This window comes from Bombyx mori, chromosome 21, assembly GCF_030269925.1.
Source record: "Bombyx mori chromosome 21, ASM3026992v2".
Lineage (NCBI taxonomy): Eukaryota > Metazoa > Arthropoda > Insecta > Lepidoptera > Bombycidae > Bombyx > Bombyx mori.
The window spans coordinates 4,595,822-4,616,104 of record NC_085127.1 but is presented as its reverse complement, the minus strand read 5'-3'; the positions used below and the strand labels follow the sequence as shown (position 1 = coordinate 4,616,104).

The 20,283-nt window shown below is 36.6% G+C and overlaps 2 protein-coding genes and 1 long non-coding RNA gene across 4 annotated transcripts; 1 reads left to right on the top strand and 2 right to left on the bottom strand.

Annotated features, from left to right (window-relative positions):
• Nucleotides 1-6,536: 6,536 nt before the first annotated feature.
• LOC101736724 (2-oxoglutarate and iron-dependent oxygenase domain-containing protein 3) lies at nucleotides 6,537-19,808 on the top strand. Of its 2 annotated transcripts, none has more exons than XM_062674662.1 (4): nucleotides 6,537-6,766; nucleotides 14,841-15,270; nucleotides 15,755-15,907; nucleotides 19,510-19,808. In XM_062674662.1, the coding sequence occupies exons 1-4, from the start codon at nucleotides 6,678-6,680 to the stop codon at nucleotides 19,786-19,788; spliced, it is 951 nt and encodes a 316-aa protein (XP_062530646.1). In that variant the 5' UTR covers nucleotides 6,537-6,677; the 3' UTR covers nucleotides 19,789-19,808. The 2 variants fall into 2 exon arrangements, with proteins under 2 accessions (XP_062530646.1, XP_004929738.2); XM_004929681.4 differs by lacking the exon at nucleotides 6,537-6,766 and adding an exon at nucleotides 12,282-12,746.
• On the bottom strand, nucleotides 6,943-9,376 carry LOC101744136 (mitochondrial import inner membrane translocase subunit Tim29). The gene has a single exon (XM_004929561.5). The coding sequence runs from the start codon at nucleotides 8,560-8,562 to the stop codon at nucleotides 7,996-7,998; it is 567 nt and encodes a 188-aa protein (XP_004929618.1). The 5' UTR covers nucleotides 8,563-9,376; the 3' UTR covers nucleotides 6,943-7,995.
• On the bottom strand, nucleotides 9,824-10,705 carry LOC134200852 (uncharacterized). Its single transcript, XR_009975930.1, has 2 exons — nucleotides 10,413-10,705; nucleotides 9,824-10,204 (listed from the first exon to the last, which is right to left on the bottom strand). It is a non-coding gene; the product is annotated as an uncharacterized LOC134200852 (long non-coding RNA).
• Nucleotides 19,809-20,283: the final 475 nt, after the last annotated feature.

The following is a 20,283-nucleotide window of genomic DNA, read 5'->3' as shown; positions in this document are numbered from 1 at the left end:
CCCTCGCGGATTGTCACAAGACGAGCTACTGTGCTTTTGTGTGCAAGCGACAACGGCTTAGAATGGCTAATTAAGAGCCAACTTGAAGGAGCAGAAAATTTTATTGAAAATCACTTGGATATGTTGATTCAAGTACGTAGCCACTCTTGAGGCCGTTAACGAGTCTCTGTTGACTGAATTAGAATAAATATTTTCTAAATTTTTGTTTATTATTTAATTTTATGATGGTAATTTTAAATTACTGTAATATTCACAAATACTAGTCTTTGCTAGTCTTCAATAAACGTAATAGAACAAGTTGTGTTTTTGTATTTTTTTTCTCAATAATCCAACGCAGCTAAAACATAAATTTTTAAGAATCTCGCGTGAGATTAAGGCAAGGTGTGAGAGTTGAGGAAAATCTTACGAAATCTCACAAAGAGGGGTCGAGGTTTGAAAAATTCGCAAAAAAGCCTCACGTACATAATTAATGGAAGCCCCTTTTAATATCTATCTATTTAAGCCAATTCTGTTTTTATATATACATACATACATGTAGTAACTGGTTGATGTGATAGAACATTGTGGTCGATGGTGGGATTGTAAACAGGAACACAATAATAGAATCACAGAAAATCGAAGTCATTCTGCACAACCAAGAGATGATATCTGATGATATATGATTTATAGAATCTAATAAGTATAACTGTTATTTGAAGACAGTACCCCACGCGAACACGAAGTTGCGTTTAGCATAAGACTGTTCAGTTGTAACTATTTTGCTGTATGGAAGACTCTTACTGATACTCTCTTTTACTCTTTTGGAATTAGGGCACCAAGACGAAAAGTCTTCTTCGCAATGAACGCGCTAACAATTGATTGAATTGGATTCAATTCAATTGGTCCACTCGGAGACCCATACCGTATGTTCTACAGGGAGTGCTCTGAGGATTTGATTTCTTATTCTTTTAGCAATACTTGCCATCAGAATGATATTGATATGTGAGATGACAATAATAATAATCTAGAGAAGTCTGATCCTTCTGAAACGCCAGCTTTCGTTGTCACGGCACTGGAGCAACTAACGCCAATGACTAATGCCCCATCCACATACACCAGTTAACTTTAATAGATGTATTTCACTCTTGAAGTCTGTTTTCAATATTCTTATAATTATATAATGTGATCATTCTTTACTCCTTTTGAATTTTGCACAGACTTTTCATCTATACATACATATAAATAAAATTGGAGTGTCTGTTTGTAATATTGAAATAACCGCTTTTTACTACATGCATATGAATATACCTAGTCTTGCCATAAATACTGAGACAAATGCAAATAACATTTATTACTTTTACAGTGTGTTAGTTTAATACATAAATATAAAACAATTTAAAGTATAAAAAGCTTATTCGAAGTGGTCTCCATTGGTTGAAATACAGTCCTTTAAACGTTGAGGCCAGTTATCAATAGAAGCACGCACTCTTTCCATGGGAAAATTTTTCACTGACAATCGTACGGATTGTTTTAGGGACTCCCAATTATCATGGCGTTTAGAGCAAGCCGTACTCTCTAAAACTGACCATAAATCTTAATCCAGTGGATTAAGATCGGGACTAGACGACGGCCAGTCTTCAGCTCTGATGAAGTCCGAAACGTTCGTTTCCAACCAAGTCTGCGTAGACCGAGCTTTATGACCTGGCGCCGAGTCTTGCTGGAACGACCATTCTTGGTAATTGAACATGGTGTTGTTAAGGGGCTTAACTACCTTCTCAAGAATGGTATCTTGATACACTTGTGCCGATGTTTTGATACCTTTTTCACAAAAGTATGGCTCAATCACTCCTTCATAGCTAATACCCCACCAAACCATCACTGATGTCGGATAGTGCCCACGTTGCACTCTGTCGACTAATTGGGAAGCTTCCTTAAAGCTTTGAGCATAAATACGGTCATTTTGTTTGTTATAATGTTGCTCAATTGTAAAAAATTTCTCATCCGTAAACAACATTTTTCTATGACCTCCCTTTGCGTACTTACCGCTTCAGTAGTTGTTTCGATTTTATCACCCTATTCTCTTTTAAATTATCTGTTAAGAAATGACCAGTACGTCTCTTATAGGCTGCAAGTCCTAAGTCATCTTTTAAAATACGCGACATGGTTCTAGGTGCTATCTTCATCTCCCGAGATAAAATCTTTTGCTTTCGGACAGGATTTCTTCGAATTCTTTCCCATACTGCTTTGACCACCTTTTTCGTACGAACACTACGTGGACAGCCAGATCTTTTTCTGTCACAAACAGAGGAGGTCTCATTGCACCTATTAATAGCCCGGTACACAAACATTTTACTAATACCAAGCGTATGAAGAGTTTTAAAAATTGCATTTGGCTCCATACCTACTTTGTGTAATGCAATCACAGCGATTCGGTTCTCTTTATCACCCCACTCCATATTAATATCGCAAAATATTGTACAATGTATTGGCGCCAAAATGAGAAAACTCAATGAGCAATCATATAAAAATGACATATTCCAAATTCAAATGTAATATTTTGTTTATTTTTAATTGTAACAATATTTATGGCCAAAGTATATACGGTACATACACCAAAATAACATTTTTACCATTTTTGTCGGTCTGTCTGTTTGTTCCAATGAAGTAGGAAACCTATGGAAATGAAACGTCAACCAAAATTTCGTGCCAGTGTGACGTCATCTGGCCACAAAACATGGCGGCTTTAGTGCTGTACAAAAGATTTCAATGTTATCAGGTTTTATCGATAAACGTTCTTGGCTCATTTTATTTTAAGTATTGTTGAGTATTATTTATTTGTAGAATTTATACTTTAATGGGAAGTAAGTAGGTATATTGTTATGTGCAAATATGATATGATTTAGATGGGTGAAATCTAAGACAAGTTCGTCCTTCGAATTTGCCAAGTAAACGATATGATGATTTTTAAAAGTTGCTACACTGATTTTATAAAGTTGTCGTTTGTCGCAAAACATAAAGATATGGCGTAGTTCAAAGCCATCAGCCCATTTCTAGCATGCTAAATGTTATCGTATTTTAAGTACGTGTTTTTCTTAGACTATTACAATCTATTTTAATTGTTTTGCTGACTCTAAAGTCCGTAACATATTACCGCAGCGCACCCCAAGGAAGGTGCGCCGCAACATTTGGATCACTTTCGCTTGAGAGTGATTCAAATTTCAAACTTATCAAGGGACCGCGTGAAAAAAAAAAACACCTACAGAACATTTATTCGTTAATAAAATTACAAACGTCATTCCTTGTGACTTCCTCTCTAAATTAACTCAATTATTAAATATTTAACGAGTTGACAATAGTGTTTTACTCACTGCGGAATAAAACTATTTTATTTAAATAGTTCCGAAGAGATTTTGTCGGTAGCCTTTTTCCTGAAATATCTAAACAGAATGTCTAAATATGTTTTGATGACATATTTTAAAGAGGTATTTATGATTAGTGTCATGATCAATAGATTCCGACCGAAAAATGGTTTCCGATTTTTCGGATGAGGGCTCCATAATGAATTTAAATATATATAGTTTTAGCAACGGCTTAATAATTTGAATAAATAAAAAAAATACAAAAGTGGGTTGGAACGATCGACACAGAATATTAAATCTAAGACAAGTGAACGCTGCGCGCGCTTCCAGCAAAAGTGATCCGAGGTGGCGTGATGTCCCCGCTGGTCGGTCGGTTGCCCCTCCAGATGACGAGTTGCCCCTCCAGATGACGTCACGAGTCCACGTGAGTGCTCGTCGTCAATGGCTCCGCCCATCGACTTTGACTTAAGAGGAAGTCGCCTCTAATACGGCCTCTCCTGACTGGTGGACGTCCACGTTCACCTCGATGTCATGACCGTCTTCAATCTCTGACGATGCAGTACTCACTGTGTGCACAGCGTTTCTATCGGGGTGTTCTATGATATCGTCATAGAAATAGATTGTTTGCATTACAATCATGATTTTGGTACCATGAACCATTAGTAATAGTTAGTAGTTCTTGTGAGCATTTTACATCACATTTCAGTGTGTTCATGTATAGTAGGCTCTTGTTGAGTTACGTTAGATGTACTGACGACATGGCACTGTTACCATATCGGGTGTATAATATACTGTGAGAGTAAAGTCTGGTTGACATGGCCAAGTTAACATGTCAAGCTAATACACTCGTAACGTGAACTGCGTTACCACGTCACACCTTTACGTGAACTTTGTTACCACGTCATAACATATACGTGAACTAGGTTACCACGGTACAACATCTACGTGAACTATGTTACCACGTAAATCTCTGCGTGAACTATGTTACCACGTTACAACATCTACGTGAACTATGTTACCACGTAAATCTCTGCGTGAACTATGTTACCACGTAAATCTCTGCGTGAACTATGTTACCACGGTACAACATCTACGTGAACTATGTTACCACGTAAATCTCTGCGTGAACTATGTTACCACGTAAATCTCTGCGTGAACTATGTTACCACGGTACAACATCTACGTGAACTACGTTACCACGTAAATCTCTGCGTGAACTATGTTACCACGTTACAACATCTACGTGAACTATGTTACCACGTAAATCTCTGGAAGCATGCAGTCAACCCCAAGAATGTTTGACATTACGCGTCACTGGTGACTCAACTAGTGCCTGAACCCTACGAGGACTCGGCCTAACCTGACCTCCACCAAAAATTAAATCAACTCGTGAATCTGTAGACTAGCGTTCGCGAGGCAACCAGAGGGCCCATTATGCCCCGTATCATTATTAAAGTTCCGAGTTTGTCAGCCAGACCTCTGACCATCTTAATACAGAGCAACGATCTCCTGGCGCACTCGACGTATGAGGCAAAGCAATCTGATGCTAATTGCATAGCATTATAAAGAATATTGGCATACTCTAACTTTCGCGGACACAACGGCTTAAAGTCTTTTACGAAGTTACCCCACGTCCGGTCACTAGACAATCACACGTGTAACCAAGTACGCTCATCACTCTTAAGACAGCCCAAAACTCGTGACAAATACTCAGTGCCTTCCCAGTTAAGGATCTAGTCCATTCTACTTCCTTACACAATGTGTCTATGTATTGCACGGCAGGGTAAAACTTAGAAATAAAGTAACCATGAGCTCGATCTGAATTTACGAATCTAAAGGATTCGGTTAACTTCCGTGCTGATGTGGTAGTTGCCTTTTTATTGTCACAACGCGTGGTGGAACTATTTTACATCTATTCTCAAACGCGGGTACAATCGACACGGCGATGGAACAACACGGCGTCCCGTTTGCATGATCACCGACCTGGACAGTCGAACTGTTGTCTAATTGACGTATTGATGGAGTGTGCCGACTAGTAACATTTTGAACCCTTCGAATGTTATTTCCACCCATCGAAACTGAGCATTCAGTCTCCAGCATGTTCTATCGCGTCAATAAAAATAGACCGTAAGGTCGGTTGTGATAAAGTCGTTGAGCTAGTTACTTGGTGATTTATTACATTTCATAAGAGGGTATCCGACAAAAAAAATCTACTTCGCACCAAGAATCGATATCATTAACGCTGGGGTCAAAATTAGAAATATAAAAATGGTTCGACCTTACTTTGGACAGTGTACTTAATGCTCCGATGATCCTGTCTGTAGCGTCGTACGCGCGGGACTCTGACGGCGGCGGTGATGTGATTCCCAACGCCACCACGGGTCCGGCGCCACCACCGTCCGCGGTCGAGGGACGTGCGTCTTCTATCTGCTACCCTAGCGGGCTCGACTCACGCGCAACGTTCACATTTGAGTTTTAAGCAATTAAACGCGCCAATATGATTCTCCAATATTGGTCTCGAACATTCGGCGAATGCGAGCGTCCTCCTACCCTGCTTCCAGTTACACGTATATCGGTCATTACGTTGTTAATTTAATGCAAATTTTAAAAATAAACTGTACGCCAGGATAACCCAAAAGCGGATAGGGCACAAGCCCTATCCCACTTCTGATTTTAGCAACGGCTTAATAATTTGAATAAATAAAAAAAATACAAAAGTGGGTTGGAACGATCGACACAGAATATTAAATCTAAGACAAGTGAACGCTGCGCGCGCTTCCAGCAAAAGTGATCCGAGGTGGCGTGATGTCCCCGCTGGTCGGTCGGTTGCCCCTCCAGATGACGAGTTGCCCCTCCAGATGACGTCACGAGTCCACGTGAGTGCTCGTCGTCAATGGCTCCGCCCATCGACTTTGACTTAAGAGAAAGTCGCCTCTAATAATAGATAATAGTTTTGGGGCATCGACTTTCTTGAGATCCTATAAAATATGTTTTAATTATTATTTTTGTATGTTTTAAGCATGATAAAATAAGAAATTTTATATAAGCAATCATATTAAATCGATATCAAAGTCAATAAATAATGTCAACCCAAAACAGACGGCCGAACTGACGTGACAATGACATTTGGCGCGCTAAACATGGCGGATTTTCGGCCTCATAAGACGGAGACGGAGACATTTACGTATATTCATGTTTCATTTTATGTACGCACTGAAATACTGTTATATTGTTTTCCTGCGAGTTAAAGTGCTGAGTAAGAACGAGATAGATATATGTTTATGTGTGTGCCTTCAAAATGGGTGCTATTTATATAAGCAATAGTACGTATAGAACAATATGTCGTGTCCCTACTATATAGGTCTATGGTTTGTTCCGGCTAATCTCTGGAACGGCTGTACCGATTTTGACAGGACTTTCACTGACAGGTAGGTGATGCTATAGGAGTAACTTTGGCAACTTTTTTTAGACCAGCTTCGCTCCGCGGACACCCGCGGTACGACAATAACCGCGGGTAGCATCGCGGTACTCAACTATCAATAAAAAAAATTAATGTTTCCGAAGCGAAGCGAGGGCGGGTCGCTAGTAATTAAATAAAACTTCATTTCATTTAAATGAATCTATTATTATTACTATTAATATTACTACAATGGTATTAATTAAAGTTTTCATAAGTTTTTGATGTTTTTTAAAGGCAGTATTATGGTTCAATGTTGTTCTTATTTTATTCATTACTTAATCTCATGTTGTTTCAAATATATTAATTATAGTATTTTGAAGTTGGGAGTACTACTTTATGACAAATGTTTAAATTTACAAGTAATGAGTTGTCACTTCACATGTGACAGAACTTGCTTTGTTGGTTGAAGTATTTTTTTGATAAATTAAATAGAGGCCGCATTACTATGTAAACTATTGTTAGAAGATGATAAAAATGTCAATATTCCATTAAACAGGTTGATTAACAACTTGTGACAATATATAATTGTATATTCTAAATTATATATTATTGTGTTCTAAATATTTGTTCATTAAAGTAAATAAGCAGCTGTATAATCTGGATCTCGAGATTGAATGAACAAATATATAAAATCATATATAAAGAACATTAGAATATTCAGAAGCATATTAATTATCTTAAAGAGTTGCAGCAGCTAAGTACAATACAGAATTACTTTTTTTATAGACATAGAATCTGAAGTAATATAAAAAAACTACCTAAATTTTTATACCTGAAATAGAAAACATTTTATTTGTCAATACAAATTCATCTACATGCATGTTGTGTAAAATTATAAGAATTAATTAATTATTATTTTTTATTTTGTAATGAAAAAGTCATGATCATTTGAATGTTTTTTGTTAAGCTTATGTGGCTATCAAAACAGGCAAAGGGAATGTTTGTGATCTCAATGGTGATTTTAATACATATTTTACAGATTACAGCATGCCTTTGTAAGGCTTTAATATTTAAACAACATAGCTGATGCAGTGTTCAGTCATTAAATGCACAAGAAGTAAATCTTACCACCCAAAGTACAAAAATTTTGATAGTTGTGTTATTCAACTGTACTGAATATTTCATTATCAGACAGGCCAATAAACATATCAACTTTCACATAATAATAAGTACAAGATCAAACCATAAAACTTCCATTTAATAATTAACATCATAGTTTGTAGATTTTATAAACAAGTTCCACCATTTCCCCATGAATCCAATATCAACGATACGGGAGGGGAAACTGAAATATGTTGGTTTCGTGTAGGTACAATGGGCCCTGTATAGGTCACAGGAATTGCTTAATTCTGAGGTATACATAACAGATAAAATTCCCAAGCTTCTATAATGAATAACTTCTTGATTGTAACAGGTGTCTAAAAATCGCAAGTGTTCGACCGCCTTTGGATTTAAACATTCTTCACTTACTAGTCCGACTTCATTATTTATAATTTTCAAGTTGTCTTTAAAATCGCATTCTGTTGGATTATTTCTTGATAATAGATAAAAGGTTATGATGCCAGTTGTCCACTTCATGGCTTTCATTGGATCATCTTGTATATCACTCCTTAAATCTTGCAACATTTGTCGATAATCAATAAATAAGTTCTTCCAGTAATCAGCCCATTTTTCAATAATTGTTCCTTTAAATTTTTCTGGGAATTTCACTTTGGTGCTTATATTTTTAACCGTTCCCGACACTTTATAAATACTTCGTAACATTTTTGTGGTCTTTATTTATTACGAAGAAATACCAAATGTCATCCAACACATTTTATTTTATTTTATGTAAGTACCTATGTAGTGCTCAATTTATTTTATTTTTAATAATTTCAGTTCGGTGACATTTTTCATGACTAGTGATGTGCATTGCATTCTAAAAATTTAGGCCTGTTATTTATGGTCACAACAATTACTTTAGTCTGAGCCTTTTTGCCGGTAGTGCGGTGAGCGAAATGTGACTTGCATTATTTTTTTTATTTAGTGGTTCTTCAATAATTACATAATTGTTGAATTAGGTCTGAGAGGAAAGTCTGATTTTATTTTTTCATGGCAAATCGATGATACGAACAGCCCAATTAACATCATGTACAAAGAGTATCCTACCTTTTTTTTTTGCCTACCTATGCTGAAAGCCTTGAGAGGCTATTTCAGCTTCACCCTAACGTGTGTAGGTGAGCTCACGGGGCTCAAACCGGAGTGTTGCTAACACTGACCCTAGCAAGAGTAGTGCTTCGCAGAATCTACCACCGGATCGGAAACGCAACCTACTGAGAACATCCGGCGAGAAACTCAGTGGGCTGTGTCTATGGGTTAATTCGCTCGTCGAGCCCTTCGTCGCAAGCGACGGGTTCGACGAAGACGGTGACCGGTGGAGTATGCTACCATTTCCCATGAATAACACCAATTCTAGAGCCACAGCTAAATCACCTGGTGGTAGGACCTATACTGCTGGTAGGATCTCTTGTGAGTCCGCGTGGTTAGGTACCACCACCCTGCTTATTTCTGCCGTGAAACAGGAATGCGTTTCGGTTTGAAGGGTGGGGCAGCCGAGGTTATATTTAATCTTTCTCTATGGGCCGCCGTTGTAACTATACCAGGGACCTTCGAACATGATCTCAAGGTGAATGGCGCATTTACGTTGTAGATGTCTATGGGCTCCAGTAACCACTTAACACCATGTGTGCTGTGAGCTCGTCCATCCATCTAAACAATAAAAAAAATCACTGTCTTTTATTTAATATTTTTTATAGATTTCTTTTGAAAAGGCTGTTATATTTATTGATGACGGGATACTACGGCGGGAAGTAAATTTCAGAGCTGGAACTTTCACCATTATTAATTGGGTAATATAACCCCTGGGAACGAACGGTTCGTTTTTGTGGGTTTTTTCAATAAGATAAGCTCGACGATTGCAATGATAACTGGAGAAAAATATACTTTATCAAATAATTTCTCAAAGCTCTAGTACTAAAATCATTAGTTAACTTCAACAGAAACTTTATTAAATTGTTTTTCATGTCAAATATCTTTGATCTAATTTCTGATACTAAAATTGTCAGTTTTTATTTATTTATCAGGTGACATTGATTTTGCTGCAACCAACATTTTACCTTACATACTAAATAAACCAAACACCATATCTAATATTTAGAAAACAAAACTTAAACGTATAACACAAGCCAGGTTCATCAATATAAGGGTCCAGTTTGTTGTCAAGTGTAATCGAATATTATCCTTTTCTAGTCGGCATATACCCGCCGACACCTTTCGCATCTCGTTTCATACGTGAATTAAACTCGAACCAGTTAGGCATTTGTGGTGGTGGAGGTGGTGATGGCATTTTTGGCATTTGTCTAACAACCTGGAATTAGTCAATTATAGTTTTAAATCTACAAAAACTAGTAAGGAAAATATCTTAAGTAGCTACTTCTAGACGAATTTATATGCATTTTAATAAGTAGTTGATTTATGATCAAATTAATAAAAATAAGAACTATATTTTACACAGTCATAATAGAAACATTGCTTCGAATTTTATCAAACCCTAATAGTTCAAAATAAATACATACCCTCCCTAAGGTATGCGAATAGTCACTGAAAATTTCTGCTTCAGGTGGTTGAGGGGGAGCTGGCGGGTCCTGAGCGTAACTATAATTTAGTAAGTAAGCAGTAAAAAGGACCAAAATAATGGAACGCTTCATCTTCTTACAGCTTTGAAAATAGATTACCGTCTAATGGACACAGTTCAACTATATAACACGAATCGTTGGCTTGATAAACAATAAAACTACTTCCTGTGCGATTGTTTGCGATAGATCAGATAAAAAGAAACAAGACGTTAACTACCACGATAACATCTTAAACATGTCTCTTGCGTGCTAAAAAGCATAATTATTCTATATATCAATTATTGAAGTTGGCTGTCAGAGCTAGATATATAAATGTAACATGTTAAAAATATGGAAGTTTTGAAAATAAGAGACGGGTTTTCCACACAAGATTTCCACACACGGTATTATATGTATGTCTGCTTAGAAATAGATTCTTAGTTCACAAATATAGTATAATAATATCAATGTCTGCGAAACCGATGGGACCATCTGAAAAATAATCCGTAAAGCATTTCAGGCGTTTCCGCTATATATGTTCCGCGTAACAGAGTCTGCGGAGTGTATGGAGCATCCAATCATTTAAAATGTTCCACTGTAGGTAATCATTGATTGTAGTACGCGGCTCCAAATCGGTGGAAAGCCTCCAGTTTAAGTCGAGTTCCAGTTATGTGTCAGAACACATAGCTGCTTCGTGGTAAATACACCAAAGTCTAAAATGTAGAACGCAGCTGAGGCTACTTTCTTCAGACATACAACTGTTATTTCGACCTCATGTCTCATGGAGTGTGAAGACATTCACGCTGTGATGTCCTATGGGTTCCGGTAACCACCTTAACATCATGTGGGCTTTGAGTTATTTCACACATCAAAGGTGAATAATAAAACAAAATAAATAAGGTTTTGTTGAAAAAACTGAAAATTGTTTCAAACTGTAAGAATACGATTTTGAAGGGTAATTGCTGAGAGTGTCTTGTTCAGTTACGTGTCGCTTTTATCTATACTTCTATACTAATATTATAAAGAGGAAAGATTTGTTTGTTTGTTTGTATTGAATAGGCTCCGAAACTACTGAACCGATTTGAAAAATTCTTTCACTTTTTGGAAGCTACACTATTCCCGAGTGACATAGGCATAATCTTTTTTGAAAAAATTAGGGATCCTTACTAAAACTGTAATAATATAACCCAAGGTGTAAAAAATTACCTAAAATATTCTTTACATCGCGTGCCTGCGAAAACTATTCATTATAGAATAAAATAATGTGCTACGACTTTGTAGAACACATTATTATTTACAAAAAATGTCGCGACAGCATATGTTTAACTATTATAATTAAGCCGCAAAAGGTGTTCTTTTATTTAAAAAAATAAAACAACGTCAAATATAGCGGGCTGCTAGTGTAGAATAAAGTAGGTAAAGCGACTAAATATGTTTTAAAGTATGTACCAGGTTAACATCAATAATTATTTTTGAATTCGTTCTTCCATTCAGTGCCAACCGCTTAAAACTAAATTCAATAGTAATACAAAAATTTCAGACATCCCGACGTGAATACCACCACCCACCATAAATCTTGAGGGCTATGTCTCAACTGAATTAGAACTACGCAAATTATAATTCTTCACGGGTTTTATTTTATTCTTTCATCGACTTGCATTTCTTTGTAAATTATTGTACATAATATTTAAAGGAATACAAATTTTTTACTTGACTCGATTTCACTAAAACACAATTCTTACTTTTATTGAATTTCGCAATTCACTTCTTTTAAATTGATGTACCTAACTATAATTATGTTAACATTAGAGAATTACATCCTTATTCGAATTTTTTTTTTTCGTTTTTGTTAGTATTCTGAATTCTGATTGTTGTTCCCAACACTAGTTGATGCACATAGCATATTTTTATTTTTTCGAACTTTTAGACTTTTAGCAGTCTTCATAAATTTTATGAACTTAGAGGTGGTGTTCGCGAGCATAAAAAAATGAATTTAAACTAGAATAATTATGGAGGTTTTCGCCGATGCAGGCTATAGGAAGAGCGTTTTCGACGAAAACATTTAATTATATTTCAAAAAGGATTAGTAGCACACGCTTACAAATTATTTTATTATAAAATAATACACTCACTAAAAAATTATAACGGTACAAATAATAAAGTAACACAGAAATAGTAAAATAATAAAATAGAGAAAGGTGCAATGAGTGAAACAAGAAAAAGAAAGACAAAAAACATTCCAAATAACAGTATTAGTGATAAAGATAAAACCAAAGAAGGTGAAACCAAGACAGTGTAAGTTTTTTCTCTCAAAAACAAAAGTATTATTTTTCATAGAAATGTAAAATATGTCAAGAGATGACAGAAAATTTCTGTTCATGGAATGAAAATGGATGCCAAGATTGTTTTATGATAAAATATATTTCCTTTCACCAACGAAAAAAATAAAAAAATAAATGGAGAGTTCAAAATAATAAATACAATCAGAATAATAAAAATTAATTTCAATTTGAAGGTTTTTGTTCATCAGCATGTACCTTCATTATGTTAATAGTGGTTAAAGTACCAAAAGTATTTCTTTTTGCCAAATGCAATTAACACTATTAATTAAAAGTGCCTGCACTCCTGATGTTGTCCACTGTGTACTTGCATAGAAGCAAACCACTCATTCTTTAGCAAACAAGCTTAATGTATTGCAGTAGCTAAACAGTCTTCTAAAGCATTCAGTATGCTGTATTATTTGTGAATAGTCTATTCTGAGACTACAGAATCGTAAAATGAAATGATTCTGGTAGCTTTTAACACTGAAGAAAACTTAGAGCTATCACTATATAGTGCGATTAATAGGAAATTCTTCACATATCAATAGCTCTTGAAAATTTATTAATCCTTTATAATAAAGAGGTGACTCTCGCTAATCAAAATAAGCGGTGACCATCACCAATCAAGTGCAAAGGCTCAATAAATTTTTGAGTGTATACATTCCATGATTTCAGTTGTGCATTTTTAATATCCCTAAAATTAACAGAGTCAGGTATGGCTTTAAGTTGTGAATGCACTGCCTACCCTCTGCGTTTATTTCAATGTATCTAAAAGATTTGACAACTATAGCCATAGTATATTCAGGCAGACCACGGGATTAAAGATCTAAAACTGGACTCATTTGTGAATAAAACTTCATTCAAAGTTTCATCATAGCAATTATTGTGTTGGTGACCAAAATTACCCTGAACTTCAAGGCAAAGAACTCTAGCAGACAACTATAAATTAATTCAGGTCAAATACAGTTTTTCACTGGTGGTAGGACCTCTTATGAGTCCGTACGGGTAGGTACCACCACCCCGCCTATTTCTGCCGTGAAGCAGTAATGCGTTTCGGCTTGAAGGGTGGGGCAACCGTTGTAACTATACTGAGACCTTAGAACTTGTATCTCAAAGTGGGTGGCGCATTTGCGTTGTAGATGTCTATGAGCTTCAGTAACCACTTAACACCAGGTAGGCTGTGAGATCGTCCACCCACCTAAGCAATAAAAAAATATTATTTATTTCTCTGCACACAGAGTCGAAATTTATGTGGCATTCAAATATGGTTTTTTTTTTAAGTAAAAGATGGGAACAAAGCCTAAGTTTAAAATGGGAAGTTAACGAAATATTTCGCGTATGACAGAACGTAAGAATAGACATAGTAGATAAAATCATTCCCAAATTATTATTTTTCTAAGGGGATTTAAGGAGAAGAAACATTTTTTTTAAGTCTTTTAAATGTGTCCAGGAGTGTGGTTCTCGCCTTTGATTGTCTGATATCAAGAAAACATCTTAATAATTCGACGGGTGAAAGGCTATTTGGTTTAAGCGGCATTTCGTTTAATACGCGACATTTATCTTTGTAATTAAATTCCGGTCACCGTCCTCGTTGAACCCGTCGCTTGCGACGAAGGGCTCGACAAGCAAATTAACCCACAGACACAGCACACTGAGTTTCTCGCCGGATCTTCTCAGTGGGTCGCGTTTCCGATCCGGTGGTAGATTCTGCGAAGCACTGCTCTTGCTAGGGTGAGTGTTAGCAACTCTCCGGTTTGAGCCCCGTGAGCTCACCTACAAACGTTAGGGTGAAGCTGAAATAGCCTCTAAAGGCTATCAGCATAGTTAAAAAAAAAGAAAAGTAATTAAAGATCCGTTTTATTTTCAATTGGGTGTGTTTAATTGAACTTCAATTAAGCTTACCCCATTCATAGCTGAAGAAGTTTGTTTAATATATTCACTAAATTGTAAACTTTGAATAGCTCTCCTGTAAAGTCGCAAAAATTTCGCTTAAACCAAATAACATTTCACTCCTGCGATATTGTACATCATAATTACATTAGCTAAACTAAATCATAATAATTTTCAGATCCCCAAAAAGCAATATTCCCCTAAGAGTACTCTCTCGTGCAGTAGTAATATTTTCACTACTTATTATAGTTTATTTTACGTCAAACGATGGAGCTTTTAAGATATTTGCCAAACAAAATGAAGTAATATCTGGTAAGGGCCAGATAGTTGAATGTTCATCTGCGTATCTGAGGGAAATTGATAAATTCGAAGGATGTTTCCCGAAGCAGTGCAAGAGGTTCGTCACTGATAAAGTTATTACAGATAAAGAAGTCGACGAACTACTCATGATTGCAAAAAAGGGTCTAAAATATGGAGGTTCCTCTGGGGGAGCCTCTATTCTTGATCTGCACAGTGGGGCTTTGTCAATGGGACAACATTTCATCAATTTTTATAAAAGATCCGAGGGAAAAAATGTATTCACAGAAAAGGATTTTACAACTTACAAAGTAAGTTTTAAATTTTCGTGGCTATGTACGTTGCATGCACTATTATCAAACGGGTATTCTTGATCGTCATCACGGCGGTTGACACAATGCCGAAATATAGGGAACTCATTTAATTAACGTATCAAGAACCCGTTAGATAAAGAGTGTATAATTACAGAGACTGATTTAAAGTAATATAAGATTATTATACCTTTTTTAATTTTTTTATATGATACATAATATTAATGTGTATTATTATTTTGTATTTAACTTCCTTTCCCAGCCTCTCAGGGGTTTAACTCTATACCTACTCGCTCACCCGCCCCTTATTGAACCTCGAAGGCATTTGAGCCAAAAGCCATTCAAACAAGTACCTACTTTATGAATTTAACAACCTTTCAATTTAAATAAGAAATGTGAAAAAGGATGTTTTTTTTTGCCTTTTTTAAATTTAATTTTATTTTGTTGGTTAATAATAATTATTTATCATTTTATTATATTACAGGTTGTCAAAAACAAAATAAAGTATTCTATAGGGCATTATTTCGGAGTTAACCCAGAAAAAATATATTTGACACATCCAACTTTTTTCTCAGAGATAACATCAAAGGAAGCTGTAACAGTTCATGATGAATACTGGCATCCTCATGTGGATAAAGTAAGAGACTAAAATATTTTTTACTTTTGGCTGTATGTATCTAAAATGACACCACTCCCTCTCTTCTCGTGGGTGTTGTAAGAGGCGATAAGAGATTCACCAGAGAATGGATAGCAACGTTCTCTGAGTTGTATACCTGCGCACTGGGATCGCAAACCGGTATTTACTGTTGTATTATCTACCACCAATGGTTTGTACCACCATCCTCTCTGTTTCTGCCGAGAAGCAGCCGGGCGTTCCAGTTGGTGAGGTCTGGGACAACTGTTACAATACAGTAGTCCTTTAGACCTCACGTCTTAAGGTAAATCTCAAGGAGCTCATAGACATCAACAACGTAAATTCCGCCGCCCACCTTGAAATATGAGCTCCAAGTCTCAGTTCCATAGTACAACGGCTGTGCTGTTAAAATAAGTTTTTTTTTTATTGTTTAGATGGGTGGACGAGCTCACAGCCCACCTGTTGTTAAGTGGTTACTGGAGCCCATAGACATCTACAACGTAAATGCGCCACCTACCTTGAGACATAAGTTCTAAGATCTCAGTATAGTTACAACGACTGCCCCACCCTTCAGACCGAAACGCATTACTGCTTTACGGCAGAAATAGGCAGGGCGGTGGTACTTACCCGCGCGGACTCACAAGAGGTCCTACCACCAGTAATTACGCAAATTATAATTTTTACGGGTTTTTCATTTTTATTACACGATGTTATTTCTTCACCGTGGAAGTCAATCGTGAACATTTGTTGAGTACGTATTTCATTACAAAAATTGGTACCCGCCTGAAATTCGAACATCGGTGCATCGCTCCACACGAATACACCGGACGGACGTCTTATCCTTTAGGCCACGACGATTTGAAAAGGGTAGAGTGGTGGTAACTATTAAACTCTATTCCAATTACGAACTCTCAGGAGACAGATGTTATTATTATGTTAGTAGGTAATGTGTGTGTGAATTAATTCTATAATGATTTAGATTGATTGAGTATTTGTAAATGATGTTTACGACCATGAACAAAAAATGATTATTATTTCAAATAATTCGAAACGTGAAGAGTTAGGTACGTTCTAAGAATTGTCAAATGAGATTTCTAATTGGAATAGAGTATAGTGCAAGAAACCCTACCACCAATCAAATATATACGAAGAGTACACCTCTACGCTTATGTGTGCTTACAACGCTACATATCGAATAATTTGGTGTGAAACGTAACTAATGATTAATGTTAATCAATTAACGATAATATTAATCTTAAACGTTAACAAATACTGACAAATCTACGATAATTTTTCACTAATTCGCGATAAATATTGTTTGGAATGTTGAAAACGTCAAAATAAGTCAGTGTTTGAATTTGCTGAAATATCTTTCTACCTAGGTACATAAGAATGCCAGTGCTTACCTATTTAGCTATAAGCAACTTTTAAACTTGTTAAGAAGATTGGGATAAATAATTAATCCGGTTTTACTCAAAAGATACAATTACAAATCGTAAGTGTTTGTATCTTGAAACTGTTCTGGAGAACAGGTATTTCAGCCTAAAAATGGTCGAATGGAAACTATTAGTGCCTTTGAAATGTCCAGTTTGAAGAGTTGAAATCATAGATCCGGCTATCATATCTCTAATATCGGAGATATATTGGATGGATTGAGTTTCTTTTACAGAACCATCCCATTCTTGAGAATTTACAAAACTTAAAATATTACTTCTCAGTCTTGTAATCTATCATGAATATATATTTTTTTATTGGGGTTGAACGAACTCACGACCTAGCTGGTGTTAAGTGGTTATCGAGACATCCCACCGTGAATATCGCCATGTACGTTTAGAATTGGGGCCTTATGTCTCAATTGTATATTTAACACGTTGACTGCCGTGGGTGGAGGCATCGGTAATTGGCACTCGACTTGGCGGTAGCTCCATATTGGCCACCAGTGACCGGCGCGATTCAACAAATAATAAAAGTTCATAATTAGATTTTTTTTTTAATAAACACATTAACTATTAACATTATACATAATCACGTATCCAGTATCTATTGCAGTAAGTCAGTTTTTTTTTATCCTACCTAATCTGAGAGCCTTAAGAGACTATTTCAGCGTAATCTTAACTAGTAGGTGAGCTCACGGGGCTCAAACCTGACGACGTTACTAACACGAACCCTAGCAAGAGCCGTGCTACGCAAAATCAACCACCGGATCGGAAACGCGACCCACTGAAAAGATCCGGCGAGAAACTCAGTGGGCTCTGTCTGAGGGTTAATTTACTATTGGGAGGAGGATGACCGGAATGAGTTAGATTGAACTGAATTAACGCAAACAGAACGATATTTTACCACTTTTTAGTAGAATACCAGTTCTTCATAGTTGCTTTGAATTTTTTAGTAGCATCCCTTACAAAATCGCTTGATATGAGTCGTGCTTTTCCCGGTATTTTTTTTTTTAATTAATGATAAGGTCTGCTCTTGAATGCAATTTATTGTAATACAATAATTATCGGAGCATTGCATTAGATACCTACATTGCTAATTTAATCCTAAAACCAGGATGGGTAATATTAGGCCCTGGGCAAAGAATCTAAAATTCGTCAGTCAACCTGTTAATTATGCAAAGCCTATTCAATTGAGTGTTTCGCCGGATCATCTCTATTGGGCGCGATTCCGATTCAGAAGTAGATTCTGCGAAGCACTGCTCTTGCTAGGGCTAGTGTTAGAAATTTCTCAGGTTGAGTCTGTGAGCTCACCTACCTACCCGTCCGCGCGTAGCTGGAATAGCTTCTTAGGCTACCAAGGAATAGGTAGGGATTTTTTTCGGTTTCGGGTTCGATTTTTATTGAACATAATATATTTAAAGTACGAACTTCATTAGAAAAATGAGTACCTATCGGCTGGATTTGAACACCAGGATAGTCACGTCGGCGTCGCTTGCGAGTATACGGGCGTCTTTAGGCCACGACGACTTGTGTGCTTAGTGCGAGTTTTTTATCGTTCTCGATAGCGTTTTTTTTTTTTCCTTCCTAATCTGATAGCCTTAGGGGCAATTTCAGCGTAACCCTAACGTTTGTAGGTGAGCTCACGGGGCTCAAACCTGATGACGTTGCTAACACGAACCCTAGCAAGAGCCGTGCTTCGCAGAATCTACCATCGGTTCGGAAACGCGACCCACTGAGAAGATCCGGCGAGAAACTCAGTGGGCTGTGTCTGAGAGTTAGTTTACTCGTCGAGCCCTTCGTCGCAAGCGACGGGTTCGACGAGAACGGTGACCGGTGCTTGAAGTACCTAAAAGCACCGTTAGTGGATCGGGAGGATCCGAGATGACGTGTTTTGGGCGACGTCGACTGCTTTCCATTCTGTCCGCCGGATCGGGAATGTAGTTACCGGCGGCCACGATGAGAGGGTTCTCGTGTCGTGCCGCTTTATAGACTCGATAGCGTAAAAGTTAGCTCACATTTGTATGGAATAGGATCGCTTGCCTACGTTTGCCGCGCTGTTCAAACTGCATACAAAAATGAGGTAACTTTTACGCTATAGAGAACGTTAAAAACTCTCATTAAGCACACTGATTTTATTTGAATTTATTGAATTTATATTTTATTTTACAGGAAACCTACAAATCGTTCCACTATACCACGCTTTTATACTTAACTGACTACAATATTGACTTTAAAGGTGGAAGGTTTGTGTTCATTGACGAAAAATATAACAGAACTATCGAACCCAGGAAAGGACGCGTCAGCATGTTCACTAGCGGCAAAGAAAATTTACACTATGTTGAAAAAGTAACGTCCGGGACTCGTTACGCCGTAACAATATCATTTACGTGTGACAAGCAATACGCTATTGGTGATCCTGATAAACGCAAATTCAATAATGATTTATAAAAAATAAAAAGTTAATTGCAGCCAGTGTTTTATTTTTGTTTGTATTGAGCAATGAGAAGAATCACGTGATGGTGCGTAGTTTACTTTCAGGAAATTAAAACCAAACAGACAACAATATGGCTACTCAACCTGAGACTACGCATTAGGAACATAAAGAGAACCTTAAATGTAAATAATACATTAACTAAATTAAAGTTATTCAGTTTCCTACTTGTATGCCTTTGTGTACCGTTCATCTGATTGAATTTACGGTGTAAATTCTTTTATTACTCAAATGTTAATTACGAGAAGTAGCTTCAATTACAGCATGCGATTCATAAGATTCTACTTGTTTGATAACACGTTCTCGTAAGGCAAGTTTTTATACTAATTATTACAAATATGTTCAAATGTAGTAGTACTACTTATGTTTTGTTTTTAAACACACTAAAAACGAACGGAATAGAATAGAAGAAAGATTTAATTAGTAAAATATAATAATTTGCACTTATCTGC